This window comes from Rhinoderma darwinii, chromosome 1 (genome assembly GCF_050947455.1).
Source record: "Rhinoderma darwinii isolate aRhiDar2 chromosome 1, aRhiDar2.hap1, whole genome shotgun sequence".
Classification (NCBI taxonomy): domain Eukaryota; kingdom Metazoa; phylum Chordata; class Amphibia; order Anura; family Rhinodermatidae; genus Rhinoderma; species Rhinoderma darwinii.
The window spans coordinates 551843406-551866768 of NC_134687.1; the positions used below are offsets into that span (position 1 = coordinate 551843406).

General features: G+C 43.5%; 1 protein-coding gene across 1 annotated transcript in view; it reads left to right on the forward strand.

Moving 5' to 3' along the window:
- MCCC2 (methylcrotonyl-CoA carboxylase subunit 2) overlaps positions 1–23363 on the forward strand; it is a 117315-nt gene that overhangs the window by 16049 nt on the left and 77903 nt on the right. Inside the window, exons 5-7 of the mRNA XM_075838036.1 lie at positions 12567–12694; positions 20317–20429; positions 22794–22907. Coding sequence (XP_075694151.1) covers positions 12567–12694; positions 20317–20429; positions 22794–22907 — 355 coding nt within the window. The remainder of the gene's footprint in view (positions 1–12566; positions 12695–20316; positions 20430–22793; positions 22908–23363) is intronic.

Below are 23363 nucleotides of genomic sequence, written 5' to 3' on the forward strand. Positions count from 1 at the left end.
GCATATATAAGGCAGCTTTTATTAAACCAAAAATAGATCTTGATACATTATTAATTCAGCAAAATAATTTTATTAATCATGATATTATAATACACATAAATACAAAAATAGAAATACAAAAATAACCCCCCTCCCAAGTATATACTATAGACAGTTAAAAATACATAAAATAAACCAGGTGCAACGTAATGAAAACATAGAGTAATATGTAATCAGAGTAGAAGGTCCTCATAAACAACAGCATGTACCTTTAACAAAAGGGGATGGAAAACCAAATGGTATATCAACATGCAATAACCGCATCAGAACCCAGGGGGCCTGATAAGATAACGCTGCACAGACAGGTCGCTCAAAAACCAGGTCGCAACCTGACGAAGGTTGCGAAACGCGCGTCGAGGTGCTGCTGTCCAGGTGCATTATCTCTCCACCATGTCCTCTGCAGGTATATTTGACCATATAACTATTGTAGTTTAAATCCTTATACTGGTTTAGTGCTCCATGCTTCATTCACATTTGTGTATTCTGGTTTTTGAGCGACGACCTGTGTGTACAGCGTTATCTTATCAGGCCCCCTGGGGTCTGATGCTGTTATTGCATGTTGATATACCATTTGGTTTTCCATCCCCTTTTGTTAAAGGTACATGCTGTTGTTTATGAGGACCTTCTACTCTGATTACATATTACTCTATGTTTTCATTACGTTGCACCTGGTTTATTTTATGTATTTTTAACTGTCTATAGTATATACTTGGGAGGGGGGTTATTTTTGTATTTCTATTTTTGTATTTATGTGTATTATAATATCATGATTAATAAAATTATTTTGATGAATTAATAATGTATCAAGATCTATTTTTGGTTTAATGGATATAGGCATTTGATTTCTTGAGTATGATATATTGGCTGAGTAAATATATATAGGTTATAATATATAAGGCAGCTGCACGGAACTCAGGCACTGGGTCGGGCCAGGTCAGATGCAGTCCAGACAAAAAAATAGGTGGTTCCAGCAGCCAAGGGAATTTTAATATATTTTTTTTTTTTCATTTAGAACAACATGTTAAACATGGACGTGTACACTTCATAGAAAAGGGGGTCAGAATCGCTGACCCCCCTTCCTATGGAGTGTACACGTCCCTGTTTTTGACATGTTATTCTAAATAAGGTTTTTCATTTTAAAATTGCTGGAACCACCTATTTTTTTGTCTGGATTGCTGTTAAAGCAGCTATTAAGCGTTCATTTTCCCTGCAGCAACGTTAAAATCAGTGGGGTCCTCCAGAGCAAGAGATGTTCTTTGCAGTGGCTCTCCGCTTTTGGTCGCTTTGACACTTGTGAATTTTGGTCAATATTTTGCCATCAATATTTGTAAGGGCCTGTTCACATCTGCATTGGAGGCTCCGTTAGGGGCCTCTGTCGCACATTCTGCTGAAAATCCAGAAACAATAGCGCGCTATTGTCTCCAGTAAAACCACGGACACCTCAGCACAACCCATTAAAGTCAACGGTTTCCGTCGGACACTGGCTGTCACTGTTGTTTAACCCCTTCCCGCCCAATCACGTACAGTAACGTGATGGAAACTGGTGTCTTAACGCCTTTCCATGTTACTGTACGTGAAGGAGATGGAGCTAGCTCAGGAGCTGAGCCCGCAACGTCACCGCCGGGTGACAGCTGTATTTTACAGCTGGCACCTTGTGGTATCGGCCAGGACCGGAGCTAGCATCCAATCCGGCCGATTAACCCCTCAGGTGCTGCGTTCAATAGAGATCGCAGCATGTGAGGATTTTTTAGCCACCGGCACCCCAGCAACGTGATCACTGCGTTGCCAGTGGCTGCAAAGGCGATCGATACCTCCCGGTCTGCCAGCAATGGAAGCCTCCTATGCCCCGCTCGGTGGCGGGGCCTAAAAGGCTTCCGATACCATCGGCAAGATGGCGCCGGCTCAGCTTCTGGCTCAGAAGCTGAGCCGGCCTCATCAGCAGTGGGTGTCTGCTGTATGTTACAGCGGACACCCTGATCTATCGGCAGGAACCGGAGCTAGCTCCGATTCCTGCCATTAACCTCTTTGATGCAGCGATCGATGCATCTTAGCGGTTTGTAGCAAATCTGCAGCCTGCCATTCGATGGCAAGGCTAGCGACTGCTACTACGGCAACAGGAGCCCTAACAATGGCCTTCTGTCTGCCATTACAGAAGCCGTTTAGGCCCCGCCTATTTGCGGAGCCTGATCGGCTTGCTGTCAGTGAACAACTGACAGTTCCAATACATTGCACTACATAGGTAGTACAATGTATTAGAACCTCAAACAAACAGTTGGATCTTCAAGTCCCCTAGTGGGACTAAAGAAAAGTGTAAAAAAAAATAAAAGTTGTAAAAAATACAATAAAAGTTTCAAGTAATAAAATAAAACACAATCTCCCCCTTTTTCCCTTATCAAGTAATTTATTATTGAAAAAAATGATAAGACTTCCGGTTCCAGCGCTGGCGATGCAGGACGCGAGTGACTGCGCTCCCGCTCCCAACCAGCCTGCTTGACTACAACAGTCGCTTCGGCGGCACAAACCGGCCGACAAACCCTGACCCCGCACACAGGAACGTCTCCAGGGACGCCTGCATGGACCGCTACCTCCTCCGCAGCGCACACAAGCCAGCCATGGAGGATTCAGCCGCGGCCGTTGAAAAGGGAGGTAAGATGGCGGCGTTTCCCGCCACTTCTCCCCCGCTGTACTCACAGGAAGACGAGTTGCTGCAGCCTCAGTCCCCGTCCTCATATCATGCAGAGCCCATAGCTTCTCCTGCACCTGTTGATTACATAGCACTGGCCCATGAAGTGGCTAAGAGGATAGCTCCTGACCTGCAAAAAGCACTGGAAAAAACGGTGCAAGCTTCCCTTTACCGCATGCATGCGGATCTGGCACAACTAACTTCCAGTACTGGTGAATTAGAACAGCGTATAACGCTGTTGGAGGATGAAAATGAGCGGCTGCAAACAAAGCTTAAAGTGGTGTTTTCTACTACGCAGTTAGGGGACAAGATGGAGGACCTAGAAAACCGCTCCAGGAGGAGCAACCTGCGACTTGTGGGTCTGAAAGAGACGGTGGTTCATAATGATTTGCAACGTCTGTGTGAGAGGGCACTGCCAGCAGCACTGGGCCTCCAGCGTCCCTGCCGGGTGGAAAGGGCGCACAGGGTGGGACCAGGCCCAAGAAATCTTCCGTCAGCAGACGGCAGCAGTCTGATTCGCCCCAGACAAGTCACCTTTAAGCTGTTGGATTACAATGACAAGGTGGCAATTATGAAGGCATATTGCAGCAGATATCGACCCTTGGAGATAATGGGCATGAGGGTGCTACTTTTCGAGGACTATTCTATGAAGGTCGCGAAACGCAGACGCTCTTTCAGCAAGATCTGCACTGTTCCAAGCGAAAATGCGCTTCAACCTACAATACCCAGCCATCTTACGGGTGTTTCAAGCGAATGGTCGAATCAAGTCATTTATTACGGCGAAGGAAGCTGAGGACGCACTTGCAGAGTTATGTAAAAGCCGCTTGAGGAGCAACGCAGTCCAGCGCATAGTCCACATCGCAAGTCAAGAGATATCGGACGGAGTCGCTCGGATATGGAGCGGACTTGGGCAGAAGCTCTCCTACCCACATCCGGAAGAGATCGTGGAGGAAGATCCAGGAACAGAGGGGACTCTCCGAAGCCGCAGAGACGGCCGCGGGACCGCACCCGGTCTCCGTCTCCTGATTGACGATCAACGTTTTTTCAGGACCCTTCTATCTTTTGGGGTGGTTCTGTGGACGCTGTAGACCAATCGCAGGGCTCAATCTTAAGCAGATGATTCTGTATGGATGCACATGAATGCCTTATGGCGCAGCACTTTTTCTTTTTCTGTTTTCAAATGCTCTAATGTTACAATGTCTGCTTTCTGATATAATGCCGTATATCTGTTGCAAGGGGTATGTGCTAGGGCCTGCTCTATATTAATTTGCACCTCCGATTGAGAATTCTACAGGGCCTCTCCATGCAACGGGTTCTGTTTGGGGCCATGGCAGGTCAAATACTCGGTGAATAATCTGCAGGGGCCTCTGGGTCGGCGTCCGTGCCGGCCTGGTAGCGGAGCATTGTCTGTATTGTTATTTGATCGGCTTCTGGGCTGTTGGCTCTTCGATATAATACTGTATACTTACTACAAGGGGTTTCTGGTTAGTTATGGTCTGATGTACCTCTGTTTTTACACGTAGTATATATTTTGCTATGCAGGTCTGGGAGGGAGGGGGAGGGATGTGTTTTGCACACCAGAAAAAAAGCGAAGTCTCTTATGCCAATGGGTACTAGGGGGTTGACTGCCCTTATCGCAGGCGTTCTTTTTCTTTCTTTTTGTCAAAGTCTGTTGACCTTGAGTTGGCGTTTATTTTTGTTCTCTAAACCAGGTTTTGGTTATGTTCTTAATGTTCATACATGGCTTATATGTAAAGATGGATCCGACTCCCCGACCTGATCACGACTTTTTGACGCCTTGGCTCATTTAATGCACAGCCCAATAACATGAAAATAGTTACATGGAACGTCAAGGGGCTTAGATCCCCACAAAAAAGGACCAAACTATTGAGGCACATGAAAAGATTACATCCAGATGTAGCCCTGTTACAGGAAAACCACCTTACCGAACCAGAATTCAAATATTTACAAAAATTCTGGGTGAGTCAAGTTTTTGGCTCGGCTGCTAAAGACAGTAAGGCGGGAGTTATTATACTGATGCACAAAAATTTTGCTTTTACATTGGTGTCCCAGGAACGTGATGATGAGGGCCGTTGGATCCATCTAGTGGTGGAACATGCAGGGGAAACTTTTAGTATATATAATGTTTATGGTCCGAATGCGACCAATACCCGTTTTTTTCTGTCAGTTGGAAACCCAACTTCAACAAGATCGCACCAAATTATTGGTGCTAGGGGGAGACCTTAATACTGTAAGGTCGACAAGTGAGGATAGGAGCGCAGTGTCTATTTCGCATAGGCATAGGGACTTAGTCTTGACAGACTTTTTGAGACACACTGCTCTTACAGATGCTTGGAGGTGTTTACATCCTGATGCTCGGGAATTCACACATTATTCCCATGTCCATCAATCGTGATCGCGTATTGATTATTTACTGGTGAGTGATGTCTTTTTCCGCCGGTTACGTGACAATAGAGGATCTAGTCATCTCTGATCATTCCCCGGTTACCATTAAAATGGCCGACACAGTAGCTAAGGGGCTAGATTTTGTATGGAGATTCCCCTCCTTTCTGGCGACGGATGAGGGCTTTTTACAGAAGCTAAAGGGATGGTGGACGGAATTTGATGAGGATAATGTGTCGCATCATTCGGACCCATCGTTGTATTGGCGTACAGCTAAAGCGGTGATTCGCGGGAAAATTATGCAATACATGTCTATCCTTAAGCGCAAGACTACCGAAGGGTTTAGGGCGGCGAGCGAACCATTGCGTTGCACATACACGGCATTCCTACAGTCTCCGTCAACGACTCTGGGGATGGCTGGAGGGAAGCGAAGCGGCAATTCGATCACTGGTTAGATAAAAGAGAAAATATCTATAGGTCACAATTTGATGCTGATCTTATGCGGTTCGGCAATAAAGCGGGCAAATTATTGGCACGCCTAGCAAGGGGGAGATACACCCCGTCACACATTTTAACCCTTAAAGATACCAATGGCATTCCTACATCAGACCCCAAAAGCATTAACTCTATTTTGCGTACATACTACCAAGCCCTTTACACAGCCCATTGACTCCCAAAAAGGTAGAGATTTCTTGGGGAAGGTCAGTCTGCCTGGACTCACTCAGGAGCAGAATGAGTCCTTGAACGCAGAGGTCACATTGGAGGAAATCACGAGTACCATTCGGACCCTATCTAACGGAAAGGCCCTGGGGCCAGATGGGTTTACGGGAGAATTTTTTAAGTCCCTAAGAGAGGAAGTTAGCCCCATCTTGGTGGAATATTATAACATTTTACTAAAGACAGGTTGTTTTCCAGCTGAGGCCAAAACAGCACATATAAAGGTGCTGCCCAAGAAAGGGAAGTATCCTCTTGACCCGGGGTCCTATCGCCCTATAACATTGATAGACCAAGACCAGAAGTTACTCTCTAAAATTTTGGCAAATCGTTTCCCTCTGTATTTACCTACATTGGTGGGAAAATCCCAAGTGGGCTTTGTTAAGGGTCGGGCAGCAGTGACTAATCTGCGTAAGGTGTTGACGGTGCTAGAAACAGTCCGGCATGATCCCCAACCCGACCGGCACTCTTGGCGCTGGACGCAGAGAAAGCTTTTGATAGCATCCAGTGGGAATGGCTGGGGATGGTGCTGGATAAGATGAATGTCCAGGGAGCCTTTCGGATCTTCTTGAACGGTGTCTACGCTAATCCCCAAGCTCGCATTTATTCCTCAGGATTTCTGTCGGCTCCCTTTCAATTGTATAAAGGGACCCGTCAGGGCTGTCCCCTGTCACCACTATTGTTTAATTTAGCTCTGGAGCCTATGGCTAGATTTCTGGAGGAGTCCGCAGTGTTCAGAGGTATTCAGGTGGGGTCTTTGACAGTTAAGTTAGCCTTGTTTGCTGACGATGTTATACTTTTTATGTCAAACCCACAAGAGCACTTACTGGCAGTTTTTTTATTTTTTGCATGACTTTGGGCAATGCTCGGGATACAGAGTAAATGTAGCTAAAAGCGAACTGATGGAGTTAGGTAAGCCGTTACCTAGGACCTTTTGGCACTCCTTGGGATGTGGGATTTCTCCGGTTAAACAATGTATTACTTATCTAGGCATTAAGATAGGGAAGGTGCCTGAAACCTTGTATGGCCTGAACTATCCACCGCTATTTAAAAAAAATACAGGCGGAACTCACAAGATGGCGTCAGTTGCCGTTATCCCTTCTGGGGAGGTGCCATTTGATTAAGATGGTTAGTTTCCCTAGACTTTTGTATCCCTTTCAAACGCTCCCGCTCCTGCTGAAGCATGCGGATGTCTCCAAATTAAATGCTTCATTTACAAAATTCATATGGGCAGGGAAGAGGCCTCGCATAGCGCTCGCTAAGCTTATGCTAGGTAAACATGAGGGGGGGGGCTGAAGTTCCCAAATGTACGGGGTTATAACATAATATGTCTCTTCCGCCATTTAGTGGATTGGCTCCATGAGACGAGTCATCACTCAAACTTAGAACTGGAAGGGGCGTATGCCTCGCCCTGGAACTTGAAAGCCTTGTTACACTGTAGAGTTGCTTCTCTTCCGTTCCGTCTCAAAACCTCCATTGTTCTGAGGGATACAGTTCTGGCTTGGAAAGCGGTTCGTAAAATCTTTGACCTGCCTCACTTACGCTCTAAATATATGCCGTTGTGTGGACATCCGGAATTCTTACCGGGAGTAGACAGTGGGGATAGATTTACCTCTTGGGGGGAGGCAGGCCTTAATTGCGCAGGTGACCTTATGCATACAGAGGAAAGGAGATGGTTAACCGGATCGGAAATCAAAGCTAAGCTTCGGCCCTCAGACGGTAACTCCAACTTTAATTTTAATTTTCTACAGGTTCTCCAGGTACGCTCATTTTGTACATCTCGACTAAGGGATTTGACCAAGGAAGCCTCCACACACACACTAGATGAGGTCATAGGTCCATCATCTCTGCGGGCGACTATTTCGAGGTTGTATAGCGCACTTGGAGAGTGCTTTGTTCGCCCGCGGCCACGATCTATTTTTAAAGTGTGGGAAAGATGGACTCAAAATCCGGCTATAGGGGAGACGGTACGGAAGGTTATCGTGAACGAGAGCTGGAGGGAAACCTACTTTAAGTTAATGCATTCGGCTATATATGGCTTCAATATTTTACCGTTACAGTCCTTCCCCGATCGTATCACTGGTTGCCCCAAATGCAGCACCCCCCTGACGAATTTGTGGCATGGAGTATGGGGTTGTGCTCATGCTAAACAATACTGGGGGATGGTCCAAAACTATATTTCGGATCATTGGAAGGTGAATCTTCCAATAACGCCTCAGGCACTGCTGTTCCATCAGGCCCGGCCGCCGGAGGAAGATGGTTCTCGGTGGACGAGACCTCCTCCCCCCTTGATACACACAATTTTACTGGTGACCTTGAGGTGTCTTCTATGTAAATGGCTGGAAACCGACACACCAGGTCTTGACATGTTAGTGTTACGTTTAAAACCGTTATTAACTCTCGAGCGGGTGGAGGTGGAAAGACGGGAAGAAGCAGGAGCTAAGAAGTTATTTGCTAAATGGCGGATATTTATTGAAACGCAATGCACAGCTGCCGAGGTGGCAGAAATTGTTACGCCCTTTAGGCACACAGCTTGGTATCATACGCAGCTTCTGGCAGGCACTTTAGGAGGTCTGGAACTTTAGCCCTGAGAGGGGATATTAGGGGGGGGGAGGTCTCGGGACCTCGTTGGCACCGGTTTCTTACTACTATAAGCTAGATGTGGTTACTTTTGCTGACCTAAGTCGTGCTCGGGGGTGGGGGAGATCTTGTTCTTTCATTTGTTATGTAGATCGAACCATATGCCATGTTTATATGTTTTGAATTGTTTGCAGTTGCGCGTTGTTCACTTAGGACGCAACCTTTGTGTGATATGTTTATAAGAAAATGTGAAAACTGTCTAAAAATATTATGTTATTTATCCCACGCAGTGAACGGCGTAAAAAAAACCCTAAAAAATACTGCCATAATTGCTGTTTTTTTGGTCACTTTGTCTTCCAAAAATTGAAATAAAAAGTTATCAAAAAGTCGTATGTATTCAAATCTGATACCTATAAAAACTATATCATATTTCGCATAAAACAAGCCCTCATACAGCTCCTTCGACGAAAAAATTAAAAAGTTATGGCTCTCACAACATGGCGACAGAAAAAATACATTCTCTTTACAAAAGTAATTTTATTGTGCAAAAAGTTGTAAAACATAAAAAAGTGCTATAAATTAGGTATCGCCGGAATCAGACTGTCCCGCAGAATAAAGTTAACATGTAATTTATAACGCATGGTGAACGTTGTATAAAAAAAACTAAAAAACTATGGCAGTATTGCTGTTTTTTGTCACCTTGCCTCCCCAAAAAAGGATAAAAAGTGTTCAAAAAGTCAAATGTACCACAAAATTGTACCAATAATAACTACAGCTCGTCCCGCAAAAAAACAGCCCTCATACCACTACGTCTATGAAAAAAATAAAATAACTTAAGGCTCCAATCAGTCAGGAAAGAAATATATCCAGTTGTGCAGCCCATGGGGAACATTTCTTCTTTTTCAAGAGGCGATTTATAGGGGCCCTATAATTAGGGAACCAGGAAGGAGAGGGCCCAAACATATCTGCTGGAAGCGAGGGTACCCGTATTATACCAGGACAACACTTCCCAGCAAAATTCCCCAAGCTGCAAAGGTGCGGAGTGTGGACCAAAAGGGGGATAAGGAAGGACATTTATCAGTGCGAAACCTGCCTGCGCAGCAAGGATTGTGTCACAGCATAACACACATCTATGGATTATTTTATTATTTTTGTAACCTTATTATTATACCGCTTGACTATGCCCCTGATGTACTCTGCCCAACTCACATATGCCCCACATTATAAACGGAAACACCAGTAAGACTCCAAACAAAACTATTACCAAGCAAAATCCACGCTCCAAAAGCCAAATGGCGCTCCCCCCCCCTTCTGAGCCCTACAGCGTGCCCAAACAGCAGTTTACTTCCACATATATGGCATCACCATACCCAGGAGAACCCTTTCAACAATTTTTGGTGTGTGTGTTCCCAGTGGCACAAGCTGGTCACAACATATTTTCCACTGAATTGGCATATCTGGGGAAAAATTGTAATTTTCCCCTTCCGCAGCGCAATCATTTATGGAAAAGACCTGTGCGGTGAAAATGCTCACTACACCCCATAATAAATGTCTTGAGGGGTGCAGTTTCCAAAATGGGGTCACTTGTCAGGGGTTTCTTTTATTATTTCACATCAGAGCCACTGCAATTGTGAACCAATACTGTGCAAGTCGCCAAATTAGGCCTCAATTTTACATGGTGCTCTTTCACTACTGAGCCCTGTTGAATGTCCAGGCAAAAGATCAGATGTAGGGTGTGTCTAAAACCGGGAAACACAGCATAATAATTAGAGAGCTGTCTTGTTATGGTGGCACAAGCTGGTCACCACATATTGGCATAGCTATGGAAAAGAATCCCATTTTCACTCTGGCAGAAATAAGTGTGCAATCCATGTTGCAAACACCTGAGGGGTTAACATGCTCACTACACCCCTAGGTGAATACCTTGAGGGGTGTTGTTTCCAAAATGGGGTCACTTCTGGGGGGGATCCACTGTTTTGGTCCCACAGGGACTTTGCAAATGCGACATAGCGCCCAGAAACCAAATGCAGCAAATTCTGTACTCCAAAAGCAAATAGCGCTCCTTCCCTTCTGAGCCCTAATGTGTGCCCAAACAGCAGTTTATGACCACGTGTGGGGTATTGCCGTACTCAGGGATTTTTTTTTTACAGGTGTTGGGGGGGGGGGGGGGGGTTCTTTTTTTCCTTTATTTGTTGAGAAAATGATAAATTTTTAGCTACAACTACGTCTTATTGAAGAAAAAGGATTTTTTTTTATTTTCACTGCCCAATTCTAATAAAATCTATGAAACCCCTGTGGGGTCAAAATGCTCACTACAGCCCTAGATGGATTCCTCGAGGGGTGTAGTTTTCTCAATGGATTCACTTTTTTGGCGTTTTCACTTATTCACCTTTAGGGGCTCTGCAAATGTGACATGGCCTCCGTAAACCATTCCTGCTAAATTTGAGCTCCAAAAGCCAAATGACACTCTTTCCATTCTAAGCTCCGCCGTGTGTCCAAACAGCCGTTTATCACCACATGTGGGGTATTCTTTTACTCGGGAGAAATTGCTTTACAAATGTTGCGGTGCTTTTTCTCCTTTAGGCGGGATTCACACGACCGGGTCCCGCCCGAGTGTCGGCCGGTAAAATCGGCCATTTTGCCCGGCCGGTTTGCATAAAGTTTTGCATCCGGGCCGGGCAGATCTGGACAGTGACATCAGCGGCAACTCCTGAAGGGGAATCCCCATGTGTTCGGGGATTCCGCTTCAGGAGTTTCCCCTGATGTCACTGCCCAGATATGGACAGAGACATCAAGCACTCTGTCCAGGAGCGGAATCCCCGAACACACGGGGATTCCGCTCCTTCAGGGAGCTAAAATGGAGCTAGCACATAGCAGAGCGGGGAGATACCTCCCTGCTCTGCTATAGTGGCGTCGCTACAGTAGTAGCAGCCGCCGCAGCAGCAGCTGCTAGCGGCGCCATGGAAGGTGTCGCCGGGCCAGGGCGCTTTTAACAAGCAGGGGAAGGGAGCCAGCGCAGCGCTCCCTTCCACCTGCTGTACACCCCGGCCCTGCCACACAGTGTACAGCGTAGCCATTCGTCCGAATGGCATCAACTCCTCCTCCTCACATGCACTCTGCGCTGTGAGGAGGAGGAGATAGAGCGCAAGCCACGGAAAACCCGGCCATCACTCGGGACACATGTATTACTGTGTATTACCCGGCCCCATAGACTTCTATGGGAGCCGGGCGGCCGGGTACCCGGCCGCCCGACTTCTATGGGAGCCGGGCGGCCGGGTACCCGGCCGAAAATAGAGCATGTCCTATTTTTTGACGGCCGGTTTTCCCGGGAGTCAAAAAATCGGTCGTGTGAAAGCCAAAACTAGGTGTGGAGCATAAACAGAGAAAAAGTATAATGGAAATATTTGCACCTGAAAGTGGCCCTTAGCTAATAGATTAGTTCCTAATCGGGAATGATATGCAAATATTTTGTAATAGGGCCTGTTCACATCTGCGTTGGAGGCTTTGTTAGGGGCTTCTGTCACAGATTCGGTCCAAATAACGGAAAACAATAGCGCAGCATTCTATTTTTTTGTGTTACAACAACGGTCATCATGCCGGAAACCCAAGGGAGCCCATTAAAGTCAATGAATTCCATCAGGTGCGGATGGTGTCCGTCATGCAACAGAACTGGCACTTTGGGTATTTTCGTGGTTCTGCTCCTCTGACGCAGTAGAGCAGAGCAACGGAGACACTGAATGCAGATATGAACAGGCCCTAAATCAGACGACCCTCCTAATGAAAGCAGTTTGCATTCCAAAAATATGTTATATGTATTAGGTACTAGTGCAAACACACACTTTATATGGGAATACATTACAGCAGTCTCTCATTGTTGAACGTTAGTACAAAGCAACAATTTGGTCAATTAAATGTAGATGACCTTAGACATACTGTAGTGTCTAATCCACTTTCATCTAAACTATGTTCTGTCTTTGTTGTGGCGAGAATCACCAACAGCCATGAATATTTATTCATCTGTGATTTGTCATCTTGCATCTTCCTGATATTGTTGATTTGATCTTATCGGTTGATGATATTGTGATATGAATATGTTAGAAGTGCTCAATGATTGCCACAATGATTGTATTGCTTTTCTTTTCAACAGGATCGAGTGTCTTATTGTAGCCAATGATGCAACTGTGAAAGGAGGCTCTTATTACCCTATCACGGTTAAGAAGCACCTGCGAGCACAAGAAATTGCTATGCAGAACCACTTACCTTGTGTATACTTAGGTAAGATGAATTTATAACCACCTACAAAGAACCATACAATAACCTTGCTACCAAATATAACAATTCTTTATTAGAAATAGATACATGTAAAAAACATACAATAAAAGATTCACATTACCCACAAAAATGGATCCCCTCAATGACCAGACCCTAAAACCCCATATTATAATATAGTGCAAGTAGTGCAATAAGAGAATGGTAAGCCATGTAAATACACGTAAATAGTGGATGAAACAATCCACAATAGTGAGTAAAGAATAATGGTTAAGAACCAAGTCAAATAGAATGAGGCATACCAGAACAATGGGAGGATACAAACCCAACGTGGAGACACGCATGTAATAAGCAGAATTACCTGAATAGCCTATATTCATCACATAGGCAAGATGGCGACCACATTATTTCCCATCCAGTCCTGCAATAAGACCCCCCCCCCCAAAACGGCATACTCCTCCATTACGATTGCAGAGGTGTGGCAAAACTACTGACGTAATCATCTTGTTCAGTAACCGATGCGACCGCTATGCCAGCTGCCCGTCCTGCCACATGAGTCGAGGGAGGGACCAGTGCTGAATTAATTCCTTGGATGGCGGCATGAGGGGAGTTGAAGACGCTGGTGTCATGACGTATTACGTCTCGACGTCAGAGGACGTAAGTTCTGGGAGCGTGACGTGATCGCTGTGGGGGGAGCCTATTAAGATGGACATCCAAATCGGCCAACAGTAGAAGGCAGGGGCGGACAATTAAATGTCACCTGGAATTAAATAACATAGGGAACAATTTGTAGACGCAGGCGTAATGCCAAATAGTTTGCCCTATGTGTAGAAGCCTATACATCTGAATATCATACATCTGACTGTACGTATATAGTAAGTACACATACTGTACATAGTTAAAACTAAAAATAATAAATCAATCGTAAATGAGAAGAGAATTGTGAACAATTGATATAGCAAGTACACGTACATAGTGAAAACTAAAAAGAATCACAGTGAATACAGTGATTTACTATCTCTAAATATAAATATATATATATATATATATATATATATATATATATATATATATATATATATATATATATATAAAACACTATACAAGAATCTGTTTATGTACAATACCCAATAGATGGCTGTGCATATTAATTAATGTAAAAGAAACTGATAAATTCATCAAATTCCTTACCATGAATTCACACATTTCTTTGCTCATATTCAACTAATAATGACCCAATATAAACACACACAGATGACAGTGGACACACAGTGACTGAAGTGAACCACACAGTGACAAGACAGCTACGTAATAAAGAGTGACTGGAGTCATAAAAAAGTTTACACATTTAACCCCTTCCCTCTTTAGCCACTTTTGACCTTCCTGACAGAGCCTCATTTTTCAAATCTGACATGTTTCACTTTATGTGGAAATAACTTCGGAATGCTTTAACCTATCCAAGCGATTCTGAGATTTTCTCGTGACACATTGGACTTTGTTACTGGCAAAATTTGCTCGATACGTTCAGTATTTAAATGTGAAAAACACCAAAATGTAGCAATTTTTTTTAAAAATTAGCATTTTTCGAAATTTAAATGTATCTGCTTGTAAGGCAGGCAGCTATACCACACAAAATAGTCGCTAATTAACATCCCCCACATGTCTACATTAGATTGCCATCGTTTTTTGAACATCCTTTTATTTTTCTAGGCCGTTACAAAGTTTAGAACTTTAGAAGCAATTTCTCACATTTTCAAAAGAATTTCAAAAGGGGCCAGTTCAGTTGTGAAGTGGCTTTGAGGGCCTTATATATTAGAGGAAAAATTTACAAAAATTAATTTTTAATCCATTTTTTTTGTAGCACAAAGATTTACCAGAGAAACGCAACTCACTATTTATTTTCCAGGCTCTGCAGTTTTAGGAAATATCCCACATGTGGCTCTAGTGTGGTACTGGACTGAAGCACCGGCCTCAGAAGCAAAGGAGCACCTAGTGGATTTTGGGCCTCCTTTTTATTAGAATATATTAAAGGCACCATGTCGGGTTTGAAGGGCTCTTGCTGTGCCAAAACAGTGGAAATCCCCCAAAAGTGACCCCATTTGGGAAACTACACCCCTTAAGGAAATTATCTAGGGGTATAGTGAGCATTTTGACCCTACAGGTTTATTGCAGAAATTATTGGAATTAGGCCGTGAAAATGGAAATCTACATTCTTTCAAAGTAAATTTAGGTTTAGCAAATTTTTTCTCATTTCCACAAGGACTAAAGAAGAAAAACCACCACAAAATTTGTAAAGCAATTTCTCCAGAATAAAACAGTACCCCATATGTGGTAATAAACGGCTGTTTGGACACACGGCAGGGCTTAGAAGAGAAAGAGCGCTATTTTGCTTTTGGAGCTCAAATTTTGCAGGAATGGTTTGCGGCGACCAAAACAGTGAAAAAGCCAAAAAAATGACTTCATTTAGGAAACGACACCCCTTGAGGAATTCATCTATGGGTGTAGTGATCATTTTGACCCCACAGATGTTTCATAGAATGTATTAGAATTTTTCATTTTCTCAACAAATAAAGGAAAAAAAGAAACCCAACATTCTTAAAGCAACTTCTCTGGAGTACGGCAATACCCCATATGTGGTCATAAACTGCTGTTTGGGCACATGGCAAGGATTAGAAGAGAAGGAGCGGCATTTGGCTTTTGGAGCACAGATTGTGCTGGATTGGTTTCTTGACACCATGCCACTTTTGCAAAGCCCCTAAGGTACCACCAGTACAGTGGAAACTACCCAAAAGGGACTCCATTTGTGATACTATACCCCTTGAGGAATTAATCTAGGGGTGTAGTGAGCATTTTGACCCCACAGGTGTTTCATAGATTTTATTTGAATTGGGCAGTGAAAATAAAAATAACATTTTTTTCCCAATAAGACGTAGCTTTAGCGCAACATTTTTCATTTTCTCAAAAAATAAAGCAGAAAAAGACCCCCAACATTTGTTAAGCAATTTCTCCCGAGTATGGCAATACCCCATATGTGGTTGTAAACTCATTTTTGGGTACACTGCAGGGCTCAGAAGGGAAGGAGAGCCATTTGGCTTTCGGAGTACAGATTTTGCTGGATTGGTTTCTGGTCGCTTTGTAGCACTTGCAAAACCCTGTGGGACCAAAACAGTAGAAACCCCCCAAAAGTGACCCCATTTTGGAAACTACACCCCGCAAGGTATTCACCTAGGGGTGTAGTGAGCATGTTAACCCCGCAGGTGTTTTGCATAAATTAGTGTGCACTCGATATTGCAGAGTGAAAATTTGATTTTTCCATAGATATGCCCAGCTTTTGCCACCATAACAAGACAGCTCTCTAATAATTATTCTGTTTTTCCCGGTTTTAGAATCACCCTACATGGGGCACTAATCTTTTGCCTGGATATTTGACAGGGCTCAGGAGTGAGAAAGTACCATGCGAAATTGAGGCCTAATTTGGCGATTTACAAAGTATTGGTTCACAATTGCAGAGGCTCAGAAGGGAAATAATAAAAGAAACCCCCCAGAAGTGACCCAATTTTAGAAACTACACCCCTCAAGGCATTTATTAAGGGGTGTAGTGAGCATTTTCACCCACAGGTCTTTTCCATAAATGAATGCGCTGCGGATGGTGCAAAGTAAAAATTACAATTTTTCCCCAGATATGCCAATTCGGTGGCAAGTATGTCGTGCCCAGCTTATGCCACTTAGACACACACCCCAAAAATTGTTAAAAGGGTTCTCCCGGGTATGGCGGTACCATATATGTGGAAGTAAACTGCTGTTTGGGCGCATTGTAGGGCTCAGATGGGTGGGAGCGCCATTTGGCTTTTGAAGCGTAGATTTTGCTTGGAAGTAGTTTTGTTTGAGTATTGCTGCTATTTCCGTTTATAATGTGGGGGCATATGTAAGCTGTGCAGAGTACATCAGTGGCATAGTCAGGGGGTATAATAATGGGGTAAACGATAAAATAATACATAGATGTGTGTTACGCTGTGAAGCATTCCTTTCTGCACAGGCCGGTGTCTCACTGATAAATGGTGTCTTTACTTATCCCCCTTTTGGTACAAAATCCGCACCTTTGCAGTTTGGGGAATTTTGCTAGGAAGTGTTGTCCTGGTATAATACGGGCGCCCTCACTTCTAGCAGATATGTTTGGGCCCTCCCCTTCCTGGTCCCCTAATTTTAGGGCCCCGATAAATCGCCTCTTGAAACAGACGAAATGTTCCCCTCTGATCTGCACAACTGCATATTTTTTATTTCCTGAATTATTGGAGCCTTAACTAATTTTATTTTTTCATAGACATAGTGGTATAAGGGCTGTTTTTTTGCGGGACGAGCTGTAGTTATTATTGGTGCCATTTTGGGGTAAATGTGACTTTTTGATCACTTTTTATCCTATTTTTTGAGAGGCAAGCTGACCAAAAACTACAATTCTGCCATAGTTTTTTTTAGGGTTTTTTTTATACAGCGTTCACCATGCGTTATAAATTACATGTTAATTTTATTCTGCGGGTCAGTACGATTCCGGCGATACCTAATTTATAGCACTTTTTTATATTTTACAACTTTTTGCACAATAAAATTACTTTTGTAAAAAAAAAGTATTTTTTCTGTCGCCATGTGAGAACCATGACTTTTTAATTTTTTAGTTGACAGAGCTGTATGAGGGCTTGTTTTTTGCGAGACGAGCTATAGTTTTTATAGGCACCATTTTTGGATGCATGCGGCTGTTTGATCCCTTTTTATTTCAATTTTTGTAGGGCAAAGTGACGAAAAAACAGAAATTCTGGCATTATTTTTTACGGGTTTTTTTACGCCATTCACGGCGTGGAATAAATAACATAATATTTTTATAGTTTAGGCCGTTACGGTAGCGGCGATACCAAATATGTATGGTTTATTTATTTTTTTCAATAATAAAGGGAAAAAGGGCGATTGTGTTTTATTTTATTACTTGAAACTTTTATTATATTTTTTACAACTTTTTTTTTCACTTTTTTTTTACACTTTACTTTAGTCCCACTAGGGCACTTGAAGGTCCAACTGTCAGATTTTTTTTCTAATACATTGCAGTACCTATATAGTGCAATGTATTAGATCTGTCAGTCATTCACTGACAGCAAGCCGATTAGGCTTCGCCTCCGGGCTGGGCCTAATTGGCTTCCATAATGGCAAACAGGAGGCCATTGTTAGGTTTCCTGTTGTCATAATAGCAGTCAGCAGTCGTGCGATTGCAGGGCACAGCTGGCGATATACTAGCAACCACAAAGATGCAGTGATCGCATCCGATCGCTGCATCTGAGGGGTTAATGGCAGGGATCGGAGCTAGCTCCGGTTCCTGCCGTTACAGGTGGATGTCAGCTGTAACATACAGCTGATATCCACCGCTGATGACGCCGGCTCATCTCCTGAGGCGGCGCCATCTTCCCGGCGGCTACGGAAACCTTTTAGGCCCTGCCTCTGGGCGGGAGCTGGAAGTTTTCTGTGCTAGGCACACCGGGAGGCCAGTATTAGGCCTCCGGTTGCCATTGCAGCCTCCGACACCCCGGCGATTTCATTTCTGGGGTGTCGATGAGCTGCAAACACCTTAAATGCAGTGATCGCATTTGATGGCTGCATTTAAGGGGGTAATGGCGGGGATCAAAACTAACTTCGGTCCCCGCCGTTACAGTAGTATGTCAGCTGTCAGATACAGCTGACATCCGGGGATGATGGCACCGATTCAGCTTCTGAGCCGGTGCCATGCATTTGTCGTAAGTATACAACATTTTGCGGGAAGCATTGGCTTTCCATGACGTATACTTACGACAAATGTCGGGAAGGGGTTAAAGGCAAAAAATAATATTATTACCCTAACTACGGTATGTACTATGTAGAACATAGCAGAAAGTTGGAGCCATAGTTTATAAGTACATATACGGCCCGGCTATCACAGATTACAAAAAATAACCATAGCGATAATTGATTAATAGTTCGGTGCAGTTCATTGCTGTGTACCGCTATTTTTTAAAAAGGGTTTTCCCATTTTGTACATATCCACAAGATATGCCATAAATGTCTGATAGATGCGGGTCCCATCTCTGGGAACCCCACCTATCATTATAACGGGCTCATTGCTCTCTGGCCCTGACTGACAAGCTGGTTGGGAGTACGGAAACAGTCAAGCGCATTGAGGTACGCTGTTTCCATAACTCCCATAGAAGTGAATAGGAAGTACAGAAATAGCATAGCACAGCGTGCGACGCTGTTTCCGTGGCTCCCGAGTTTTGGAAACGGCGTAGCTCGCCTTTATACGCTGTTTCCGTATCTTCCATTATTTTCTTGGTGAGTTACGGAAACCACGTATGTCAGCACACTTGACTGTTTCCGTACACCTGACCACCTCATCAGTCAGTGGCCGGAGCAGCGAGAGGAAGCGAAAGGTAGGTTGGGGGTCCCATTCTAGAGATAGGTGCGTGTTCCAGAGGTGGGGCCCACATTTATCGGACCTTTGTGGCATATCCCGTGGATATGCCATGAATGTCCAAGGGAGGGAGGACCCCTTTAACACCAATTTGAACATTATTTTTAAATTTAAAATTCTGTGTTGAATCATTTAATCATTTTTTTCCTGATCCTAAGCTTCAAATCCCCTGCATAACCAGAGAGTTGAATGACTAAATTCTGTCTGCAGCCTCCACTACAGCTTATTGCTTTCTTTTTAATTTTATGATTGAGTTCAATGTATAAGGCAATTTTTTATCTGCGTTATTCATTTTCGTTGTTCTCCATTTTAGGAGCAGTTCATTGAAAATGAGAGCAGTGACCAATCTGTTGCTTGCGGACACTATCAGCGCTGTCATGGTGTCTGTCATTTCACCGGACCAAATATCACTTCATGCTGCAATATTTTGTCCAGCATTTTTGGCCAGATCTGCGAAAGAGATGTGAACACTAATTTATGTGCAGTAAGCTCCTAATCTCCCCCTAGTGGTGGCTGCAGTCAGTCAGAATATTATCATTTGAATTGGCTGTTTCAAGGTAGACATTTTTTGGCATGTCGCTAGGATATGATTGCTAGTGCCACTTTGTCTCCTGACATCGCTGTTTATTATAGCCACTATCCCTCAATGGGGCCACATTGGAAAAAGTTGAAAAAAAGAGTGGAGCTGACAGAGACTAAGTGGCATTGGTCTTTCCAAGTGACACTGCCACTTCTGTACTAGCGATTAAGAGGGACACAGCTGTCGGACTCCCGCCAATCGGACATTGATGCCATATCCCAGCGATAAGCGATTAATGTCTATCCTGAGACAACCCCTTAAATTATATGACTGCAGAGGATCTACAGCTCTCCATTGTCCAACAAATGCATCCTTATTATATAACAAAAGTAAAGGGGATGTGATTCATCTCCAGTGCAATACAGACATTACATTTTACAATTATAAGACTTACTGATTTGTCCCTTTACAGATTAACCGGTGGTTTTGGTGATCTGAACAGTCATTTCATCCTGAAACGAAGCTGAACAGCAGAGTCATATGTCTGCCCCATTACCATAGGCTGAACTTAATTTTTTTTTCCCTGTTCAGCTTCTCAAATATTTACATAAATTTCATTTGTAGTGGATTCAGGTGGAGCAAATCTACCACGTCAGGCGGATGTATTCCCAGACCGTGATCATTTTGGCCGAATTTTCTACAATCAAGCGAGGATGTCATCACAGGGAATTTCTCAGGTGACTTAAAATTTCTAATGTCAAATAACTTATCTACAGTGAACTTCTAACTGGCCTCTGATAATCCAGAACGCCTGACCATAAGGATCTTGCTGCCAGCATTGAACTGCGTAAAGCCTAATTCAGATCAGAAGCAGAACACTGAGTAGAAATAATCAATCAGGATATTCTTCAAATTTAAAGCACACTGATATTAGCAGATTTTGTGTTTACATTTCATTTGGACTGCTTTCCTGAAGGGTCTCTACTTTTACAAGTGAGTTTTTACATACTTTTCTATGAATGTTCGAAAATCCAGAATATCTGATAGTCTGGCACCTATCCGGTCCCATTGATGTCATATTAAAGAAACGTTACTGAAGTTTGCTATGCAGAGCTGTGTAGGGAAGATGGAGATAACAGCAATGGTGGCTAGTTGGCGGTTTTTATTCTACCTTATAGACCTTAATGGGGTTACTCGGGTTGTTTACATGCATATAGCATGTGACTGGCTCAGCGGGCCCCCCTGATTGCAGCGGTTACATGCATGTAAACAACCATGGGGTGTACCGCCGGTGCATCAGCGCTGGATCGCTGGGGGCAAGGGATAGGTAAGTACTGCTTTTTTTGGCTTATTTCATTTCCAGCCATTACAAAAAAATGTTCACAACCCGGATAACCTCTTTAACGCCGAAGGACGGATATATCCGTCCTCAGCAGCTGCTAGTTCGCGCAGGAGGACGGATATATCCGTCCTGTGATCGCACGGGTACTGACACTGTACCCACGCGATCAGCGGCAGGAGCACGGCTGTTATACACAGCCTGGCTCCTGCTGCAACTGCCGGAATCGAAGCGCGCTCCGATTCCAGCAGTTTAACCCATTAAATGCCGCTGTCAGTAGTGACAGCGGCACTTAATGTGTTTGACAGAGGGAGGGAGCTCCCTCTGTCACCCGATCGGCGCCCCCGCAAACAAATCGCGGGTCGCCGTCGGGTTTCCATGACAGCCGGGGGTCTAACAAAGACCCCCAGGTCTGTCTTCAGCATCTGCCTGTTAGGCGATGCCGGAGGCATGACCTAATAGGTTGCCTGTCAGTTTTACACTGACAGGCAATAATGCTTCGGTATACTAAGTATACCAAAGCATTATATATGCGATCGGCACATCGCATAGTGAAGTGTCCTGATGGGACTTAAAAAAAAAATGACAATCAGTTAAATAAAGTTTGTGAAAAAAAAATAAAAAATGACAAAGTCAAATAAAACTACTTTTTGGGCCCAAAAAGTGGTTTTATTTAGTAAAACTGTCAAAACAAATCACACATACACATATATGGTATCCCCGCGATTGTAACAACTTGAACAATAAAATTAACACATTAATTAAACCGCCGAATGAACGGCATCCAAAGAAAACGCAAAAAACAACTGCAAAATTTTCTCTTTTCTCCCATTCCCCCCATAAAAAATAAAATAAAAGTTAATCTATAAGTCCTATGTACCCCTAAATAGTACTAATGAAAACTACACATTGTCCCGCAAAAATCAAGCCCACATACGACCACATCGACGGAAAAATAAAAACGTTACGGCTCTTGGAACGCGGCGATGGAAAAACAAGTAATTTTTTTCTAAAAGGTTTTTATTGTGCAAACGTAGAAAAAACATATAAAACCTTTACATATTTGGTATCCCCGTAATCGTGCCGACCCATAGAATAAAGTTAACATGTTATTTACGCTGCATAGTAAACGGCGTAAATTTATAACGTGAAAATTAATGCTGGAATAGCTGCTTATTTTCAATTCTCTCCTAAAATAAAGTTAATAAAAGTTAATCAATAGGTTATAAGCATCTAAAAATGGTACAATTACAAAATACAACTCGTCCCGCAAAAAACAAGCCCTTATACGGCTATGTCGACGGAATAAAAAAAAAGTTACGACTCTTGGAATGCGACCATGAAGAAACAAAAAATAATCCTTGGTCATTAACGTGCAAAATGGCCCGGTCATTAAGGGGTTAAGGGCCTGGTCATGTTTTCCGCAACGGATTTAGTTGTAGAAAATCCGCAGCAAATACAGTAGCAGCAAAGTGGATGAGATAAAACAAATCTCATCCACACGCTGCGGAAAATTGACCTGCGGTGCAGAGTTTTATTCCGCAGCGTGTCAATTGTATTTACGTAAACGCTGCTTATATGTTGCAGGACTTCCCCATTGAATTAAATGGGGATGTATATCCCATAATCAAATAGCAGTAGCTCCGTTTTGTGCGGCGGGTTCCATTTTTTTTCTTTACCTTGGTCTGTTTTTTTTGTATTTAATTTGTTGTTCACTTCAGCTCATAATATTCAATAATATGTATTCTGACTTGACTTGCAGGTTGCAGTAGTGATGGGATCCTGTACAGCCGGGGGAGCATATGTACCTGCTATGGCTGATGAAAGCATTATTGTTCGAAAACAGGGAACCATTTTCTTAGGCGGACCTCCATTAGTAAGTGAATTAAAAAACCAAACGTGCATATTGCAGGGATAACAAAAAAAGGACTTGGACACCTTTTGAAGTATAACAATTTTAGAACTAAACATTCTTACATTATAAATAAAGTGTTTACACTAGACTGTGGACTCTACGGCTGCAGCATCTACACTAGATTGTGGACTGACTAACCAACCTCCGTGTTTACACTTGACTGTGGACTCTACGGCTGCAGCATCTACACTAGATTGTGGACTGACTAACCAACCTCCGTGTTTACACTGGACTGTGGACTCTACGGCTGCAGCATCTACACTAGATTGTGGACTGACTGACCAACCTCCGTGTTTACACTGGACTGTGGACTCTACGGCTGCAGCATCTACACTAGATTGTGGACTGACTGACCAACCTCCGTGTTTACACTGGAATGTGGACTGACCAGACGCTGTGTTTACTCTAAACTATCGA